The sequence below is a fragment of the Belonocnema kinseyi genome, chromosome 6 (genome assembly GCF_010883055.1).
Source record: "Belonocnema kinseyi isolate 2016_QV_RU_SX_M_011 chromosome 6, B_treatae_v1, whole genome shotgun sequence".
Lineage (NCBI taxonomy): Eukaryota > Metazoa > Arthropoda > Insecta > Hymenoptera > Cynipidae > Belonocnema > Belonocnema kinseyi.
In genome coordinates, this window is record NC_046662.1 from 79,773,556 (window position 1) to 79,782,304 (window position 8,749).

Sequence of the window (8,749 nt, forward strand, 5' to 3'; positions counted from 1 at the left end):
TATTTGCATATTTGTATAAGTGTACTCCATATACAAGTATCGCTGAAGGATGAGACCGAGGCTCGATTTCCTATCGAGTTCATTTTTAAATTAAAAATCAACAGAAATCACTCTTGATTTTATTTGAAAATTTTTCTAGTACTTTCCTCCAACAATTGTTGTGAAAAATTGAAAATACAACAATGGTTGTTTCATTATATATTTAATTTCTCATCACAGTTAGTAATGATGATAAAAAATATCTTGTGTTGAATTTTTATTCAATAAATGATTTGTTTAATTCAATTTTAATCTTGCATCAAAGAACAAAAGTCTGTTATCTTTTCTACTTTGCAATAATTATGAGTGATTTTTGATATCATTGTAAAACAATACGAAACTGAAAATTTGAAATTAGTGAAACCAAAATGCTTACTTTTTTAATGAAAAATATTTATATTTTCTCGCAATCATCCTAATACGTTTGAAACATGTTATATATATTATATGTGTATTTTGTCGTACCTATATGTACCAATATTTTCTATCAATGTCACCTAAATTATTTTATTATTTTATTCTCTCTGTCTCTTCCTATTTGTCGAATTATATCAGTTCATTGAGGCAGGATGATGTGTATAAATGTTATATCAACAAATAAAAGTATTTTTAATATAAGATTACTTAATTTAATTAAATTTTTTCCAGTTTATATAAAACTCTTTACTTTCTCTCAACAAATAATTTCATTTTAGTATCATTTCTTTTAATTCAACACAATAATTTTTTTATCAAAAAAATGATTCTTTTTTATTAGAAAATCTAGTAGGAAATGTTTGAGTAGTGAACATCTCTATTTTAATTTTTGCCTTTATATATTTTTGTAAATTGATTTATAAGCAACATCCTGCATCTATTTATTTATGATAAAAAGTCAATATCGACTAAATGTGATTCCAGTTTTTAGATTCGAAATATAAACATAAAAGTACCAAAAACCGTCGAGAAAAAAACTTTTTGTGCGTGTGTCGAGCCATCTATCTTTGAAAACATATTTTCCCCTAGCAGCACTATATTATTGTCCGCTACACCCATGTATGTTTCGATGTATAAGTGTGCCGCAGCATCTTGAGAAAAAACAGAGTTATGTTGCACTTGGTAAACTTGACCTCTGAATAATGCACGGAGCTGAGTTTACGTTCTGTAGTTTAAAAATAAATTTAGATCTTTAAGTTTTTTTAACTCTGAAAAACTGCTAATAGTTGAATAAAATAAAAAAATTATAAGAATAAGGATAAATATTGAAAAATTTCGAAATTGTTCTGAAGACTGGTCTTGATTGGTCTTAGACTGGTCAATAAAGTTAATGAAATGAAGATTGTTCAATTTTAAGGGGAATGTTTTCAAAAATAATTTGATCATTTTTAAATATTATTAAAAAATGTTTAGTTACAAATTCTTGTATAGTAGTTGCACTCTATTGGTCTATATTTAATTTTTGTTCTGGGACTTTAGAGAATGCTTGCCGTCGCATCTGAAAATTATTTTCACTAATCAACTTATTTCTCACTTTCTATAGTATTTCTCTCCCATCAATATCTACTTTTGATACTTCTTAGATGTTGAGTTTTTAACCCTTCTTCACTTAAACTTTCAAAAGCTATGTACCATTAGAAATTAAAAATCATGTTATAAAACAATAAATTATTGTTTAAATAATGCCTCTGAAATTTTACTAATTTGGATTCGTTTTGAAGGGCATTCCGTTTTGTAATTAACTTTTCGAATGATGTCCTAGCTCCGTGAATCCAAAGATCAGGTAAACTATATTCTTTTCTTCTAAAGCACTGCATTATAGAGAAGATAGCTGTTTATTTTAAAATTTATTTCTCCTGGACGTGTAGGTGTTTCATTATTAAATTAAATCAGGAAATAAAATATTAATAAAATATTGCTCTTTAAATCATTCTCTCAAACAGGTGTCATAAATTTTTTTACAGATTCAAAAATGTTGTTAAAATTTATTTGCAATACTTAAGACAAGATGCCTGATTGGTTTACGGGAGGATGTACATTTCAAATCATGCCGGCTGGCAGGTGGACATGTTAAGGATTGCCTTGCCAATGAAATATGTTCCTGTACGTGGAAAATAAGGAATTATGTTTTTTTTTAAATAACATAGCAAAACTCTTACATTTTTTATGAATAACTTAAAATTTTAAGGGTAAAATTAGGGGGTTTACGCAAATTTTTTCCAAAACCTGGCCCTTTTACAAACTTTAAAGATATGAAGATTTTTCTTGTTTTAGTTTATTTCCTTTTTCGCACTCTTTTCAAATCCACAAACAAATAGTGAAAGTATTGCAATTAAAAACTTGAATGAAAACATATATAAAAAACTCCACCTTTTTCCTAAAATGTTTATGAATAGTGGGTGCTAATATAGTCTGCTAACCATAAATTTCCCACTATGTACTTATTTCGTTTTTCGGAGGGTAATATTTTTTTGAAACCTTGCCTTTTTAGAATTTTTGAGATTTTAAGGTTTTTCTTGCTACAGTTTTTAAGTTTTTTTTTTCACTCTTTCGAAAGCAAGGAAAGAATAAATGGTGAAATTGTTTAGATTTTTTGCAAAATTAAAACGCAGAACTTTCTTAAAACAGCTAACTTTTTTTTCTTTGAAATTTTTAGGAGTAGTAGATAATATATGAATAGTGAACTTGCGATGAATTTTAAACCTCGATTATTGTATTTTACTGTTCTTTTTATTTAAAATCAGACAAATATTATTTTGAAGGATATAACGATGTAAAGCATAAAAGACTGCCAAGCAAGTGGCAAACCTGAACAAGGAAAAAACGTTGGTATCTTAAAAATTGCAAATAGGGCAAGAATTTGGAAAAAACTAAAAGATAATTTTTTCTCCTGACAAAAGTACAAATTGGGAAAAATATGGTAAGTTAACTAGACTATGTTAGTCCCTATTATCCCTTAAAGTTTCAGGTGAATCTCAGGTTTTTAACAACTTTTTTTGTTCTTGTTTTCAAAAAATTAGAATAACTTTACCATCTTGTAAATTGTTTTATATTGGGGGGGGGGGCTTGACATTGTAAAGAACTCTGATAAACGTTGTAAAAAAACGAATTTTATTCTTAAAATAAATAAATAAAAAGCCAGTCCTGCACTCTTCACCAGTCGTCCTGAATGATTAAAAAAAACTTTTTTTGAATAATATAATAATTAAAAAATGTGAAACATATTATTAAAATTTAATTCGAATCTTGATTGCTTTATCAAAAATATTCTAAGAAAGATGCCTGATTGCGAAATGGTATATCCCCATCAAATCATTAATTTCACGAAGTATCTACTTGTGCGTCGATGTTGCATTTCTGTGCTCCTAGCCGCCTGAAGCTGTGTGCACGATTTTTGGCGCAACGCTGTTATTATTAGGCGTGCTATAGTTCAAAAAGAAGTGACACAAATAAAGAAAAAATAGAGCTTCTGCTTTTAAAAAAGAAGAAAATAGACAAGGAAGACACTCAAATTTGTAATCAGGCAAAATTCTTCGAAAAAAAATATAGTAATATCACTATTTATTTAACATATTAGAATATTGACAATCATTATTTCATATTTAAACTGAAATTTTTACTAGATTATTACTCATATATAAATAAAAACGATTGTAGTTTCGAAAACCGTTGTTATATTTTATCAAAAACCAAATCATCTTCCACCCCAACAGAAACTTCTAGTTGTCCTTCGAACTTTTCTGCACGTAGAAATAATCTTTTTCAGAGAGAAGCGAATTCATAGTTTACATATGTTTATATATTATAAATATGATTATAAATATATAACATAATCATTCTACGATCATTATTGCGAAAGCCCTATTTGTCTGTCCGTCTTGATGGTCTGTCTGTTGCCAATCGACTCGAGAAACGTACAACTTTCATGAAAAATTTGAAGAGTCAGTGATACTCCGAATGAAAAAAATTACCCCTATATCTTCTAAAACAGGAAAAAATAACTTGTTACCGGAAGCGTAAAAGGGGGTTGGGAACGGACAGACAGGCGGACGACCAGTTTCACTAAGTTGCGTAGCTCTCACAAACCGGGTAAGCTATAGCTGTCACTATCTGTCCTATCTGTCTGTCCGTTCGTCTCTCTGTTCATCTGTCTGTCTATCTGTTTGCCTATCTGTTTGCCCACCCTTCTTATATCCACTTGCTCACATATGTTTGATCAATTTTCTAAGGCACAGCTTTCACTCAGATTTCATATCTAACTTATTTAATCAACTATTAAAAATTAAAAACAACAACATTATTCATGAAATATTTCAGTTCCTAAGTAGTTTTTCTACTAATAAATTACTAATTAAGAAAAGGTAGTTTGTAGAAAAGGCGCTTTATTACTGTCTGCTGTAGCATTTTTTTAAAGAAATAGTAATTTTCTGCTATGAATTAGTAGTTATTAACTAAGTAATAGTAGTTTTCTGCTAAAAACGAGTAGAAAACAGTAGATATTTAGAAGAAAACTACTAGTTCACTTCATTATTTAGGTTTAATAATTAAATTTCTTGTAATTGAGATAGAAGTTTTATACTACAGATTTATAGTAGAAAATAAATGATTAAGTCTTATTAAGTGAATTAGTAAGTTGTTACCAAAGATAATTAGAAATGCTCACTTGACCAATTGATGTACAATTTATTACATTTTCATTTTTAGAAAACTACTAATTCACATTTAGAAAGGAAATAAACAAATTATGAATATTATAAAATTAATAAAGAAATTAAAAATGTATTTTTTATAAACTGTGTGAAGATTGCATTTTTTTAAAGAGGAGAAATCTGAGTTTGAGTTGTTTACCGTGCACACCATAATTATCTATCTCACTCACTGTACACGGCCTATGCTCTGGGTATGTCGTATGCTGGATGGATTTAATGACTTAATTGATTAATTAATTAATTAATTTCCGACCTTAATTGACCGTTTATGCTCCGTACGATACTACCTCCTCTATATTGTTGTTGCGATGTTGGTGTTGTTGTTTACTATTACTCATTGTTGATGTTGATGTTGTTACTTTGATGTTTCTTGATGTGTTGTTTACTCGTTGTTACCTTGCTGTTTGGTGTTTGTTGTTGCACTATATAAATATACAAACATAATACATGTATATATCCACAATATACGTATTAACGCGCATTTGTTCGCCTGTTTCGCGCACCTGCATCGTCGCTTAATCAGGGTGTTTCACATTCCTGTTTGGAAAGAAAAATCTCCGAATGCGAATTGATGAAAATGATTTTAGTCATTAAGAAACATCTCATTTAAAATATTCCTAATCCCTGTTTTAATACATTTATGTATTTTATCTTTGTTTCTTTTTCAAGAAATAAAATTAGAATATCTAGAGAACTTTGTAAGAGAAATATTCAAATATAGACTATTTGTGGGTTGCTACAGGTCAGAGAATTTCAGAGCATCGGCAAATGTTAAAGTAAGTCTGACAGAGTCAGGGAATTTTCGATAAACTAACGTTGAAATTGTATTCATTTGTGCAAATTAAAAAATTTATTTACAAAGTCATTCTTCACTAACTAATTGAAAATTCATATATTTGTTGTATTTGTATTTGGGTTGAAAATTTATATATTTATGTAAAAATTGCATTTTTTTGGTAAAGAATCACAACTGTGTGGTTGGAAATTAACCTGTTTTGGTTGATGATTCAACTATTCTGTTGAAAATGAGAATTTTTTGGTTGAATTCAACTGTTTTTGGTTTGAAATTAACATTCTTTTTGGTTGAAATATCAACTATTACATTTTTCACTAAAAATCAATTTTTTTTTGGTTAAAAATTCAACTACTAGTTGAAAGTGGAATTACTTTGTTAAAGGTTTATTTATTTAATTGATGATTCATCATTGTAGTTAAAAACCTCTGTTTGTTTTAAAATGCTAGGTTGAAGATTCAACTACGAGCTTCAACATTTATTTATTTTGGCTAGTAATTAATTTTTTCACTAAGAATTTAACTATTCTATTTTGAGTTAAAAATTAATATTTTCAGATAAAGTTAATTTGTTTGGTGGAAGATTTAACTATTTTAGCTTAAAAAACTTTGTTGGCTGATGATTAATTTTTTCCTGAAAATTTAACTGTTCTCTTTTTAGGTAAAATTCACTTTCTTGGTCTAAAATTGAACTATTTTGTGGCATTTTTTTCTTTCTTGGTTGAAATATTTTTTTTAAACTAAGTATTTAACGATTTTTTTTAATTGATCTTTTTTCGTTACGAATAATTTTTCTTGATTAAAATTTAACCATTTGGTTAAGAACTCGTTTCTTTTATAATTCAAAATTAGTTTTTATACTGAAAATGCAACATTCTATTGTAGCTTGCAAATGAATTTTTTCAGTTGAAATACAACTCTTTTGTTGAAAAATCCTCTTTTCGGTTTGATAATTAGTCTATTTTGGTTAAGGATTCAATTAATCTGTAGCCAATTTGTATGTTTAGTTTAATCAAACTGTTTTTGAAGGAAAATTAAAATACTTTTTTGGGAATATCAACTATTACACATTTCTTTGAGAATTCGTTTTTTAATCGAAGATTGGTAACTTTGTTAAAAAAGGTAAAAATGTCTCCTAGATATAAGTTTGTTTCTGAACCTAAAAAAATAATTTATAACGGTTTGGGAAAATAAAAAATTGGTTAGGTAAAAGTCAGGAAAATTTAGGGAATTTCGAAATTGGGAATTTGTAGCAACCCTGAATTTTTTTTGGATCAGCAATCTCAAAGTAAATGAAGATAGAATCAAATTTAATGTATAGAGTGAAGTAGACATTTAAATTCAGTTTTTTAAATTAAAATGTTAAAATTCGTTACCGTGCGGCGAATGCGTGTGCGAAATGCGTGATCAGTTCTTGCGCGAATGCATACATGTACATTTCAGCCAGCCAGCTCACGCTTGGAGTGCCTTACTATTACATACTTGATCTACTTACCATCAATTCTTGTCCCTGCCACTAAAACCACCCCCCGTAACAAAAAAGCTTTTCCTTCTAATTCGAATTCTTACAAACCTTAAATTTAATAGTTCTGATGAGATTTAAAAAAATAAAATATAAAAAGGTAACAATGTAACACATTCCGTAATCGGAGGTTGGAAACAACAAAGAAAGATAGGATTTATTGCATCATCGAAAATTATACAATTGTGAATTTTTACTAACTCAATGACTAATGTTAGCAAAATAAGCTTTTAATATTATAAACTGTAAACTTTCATCCTTTTATTACTAACACTAATATTTTTTCTATTTGATTAGTTTTCAGCAACGAGGTTTTCAACAATGTTGTGGGCTCTAGAAAATTAAGAGTTTTGATAAAACATCAAATGAAAACTGACTGAAAATAAACAGTTTTCGTACAAATATTGAATTTCTTTCTTTGTTAAGGGGGTGGTTAAGTATGACTCATTGTATTTGTGGGATTTTTAACGTTGGAAAATTGTGTTTCAGGATTACATTCACCACACGAAGGATTGGCTGGAGGCTCTGGTCAGAGTATGTCCAGTCTGGCCTACTATCAACCTGAGCACCCTGGATCTGCTGGGGTCGTTAAATACCCCGAAAATGGGCACGACACTCTTTCGGATTTCGTTACGTTTGTGTGCCAGGAAGCCGAGAACACTCAGCAGCTACCCCAGGTAGCTCTCGGATTCAAATACGTACCACAGAAATACTTCCTCTATTGTTTTTATCTATCATTTTTAATTAAATTTTATAGCTACCTTTCAAATATTTATTAAATATATGATCGAATCTATTTTCAATGAGGCACGTTTGGAATTTCAAGTTGCAAAATTTCTCAGAGACAAAATATGTTGTTTTTTTTGAGAAAATAAGGTGAAATGTACTTTCTCGATTAAAAAAAAAAAATCTGGTGAGTTTGACCGTCCTCTTTCGAAATTCTTCTAAAATTTTTCAAACAGTTTAAAATTAATAATGTGACAGCATTTTTTTCTAAATATAAAGCCAATTTTGACAAAAAAACTTACACTTATATTTTTTGATCATTTTTCTTCGAATTGAGTCTTCTATAAGGAAGACGTCCTGTGCAATTTTGCAGACCAACCATTTTTTGTGAGCAGGAAAAGTTTTCTTATAAAAATTAAATATTCAGTATTTGTTTGTAAATAACGAAAGATACAAATTTTAAGACAAATACCGAATCCATTTCAAATCATGCAGTTAGGCGGAGGTTATATTCAGGATTGCCTGGCTAATGATTTATGTCTTTATACGTGAAGCATAAGGAGAACAAATATTTTTTAATTTGCATAATGACAATTTTACATTTTTTATGAATATTGCCATATTTTTGTCACTTTAAAGGCCGTGCAATTTTTACACTAATAAAACTATTTATTACAAACTGAAATTAAAAAAGTTCATAATATCAAAAATTGCAAAAAAGGCAAGATGTAAAAAAAAAATTATTATCTGTCAAAAATTCTAATTTTTACTTTTCAAAAATCGAACTAACTTTACCATTTTGTTTTTGTTTTTCTAATTTTAATGGAATTAAAAACAGTACACAAATGCGATAAACTGCTGTAAGGGGAAAAATCTTAATATCTCCAGAATTGTGGGTCCGGATGCAATAAGGGCACATAAAATTTTTTCGTGCGAAAACGAAGTCCCCTGGAGGCTTTAGAAAAAATTTTCGAATTTTAATTTT

General features: G+C 28.6%; 1 protein-coding gene across 1 annotated transcript in view; it reads left to right on the forward strand.

Annotated features, from left to right (window-relative positions):
* LOC117175465 (nuclear factor 1 X-type) overlaps positions 1-8,749 on the forward strand; it is a 121,191-nt gene that overhangs the window by 96,422 nt on the left and 16,020 nt on the right. The window contains exon 9 of the mRNA XM_033365170.1: positions 7,528-7,761. Within this exon, the coding sequence (XP_033221061.1) occupies positions 7,528-7,761 (234 nt within the window). The remainder of the gene's footprint in view (positions 1-7,527; positions 7,762-8,749) is intronic.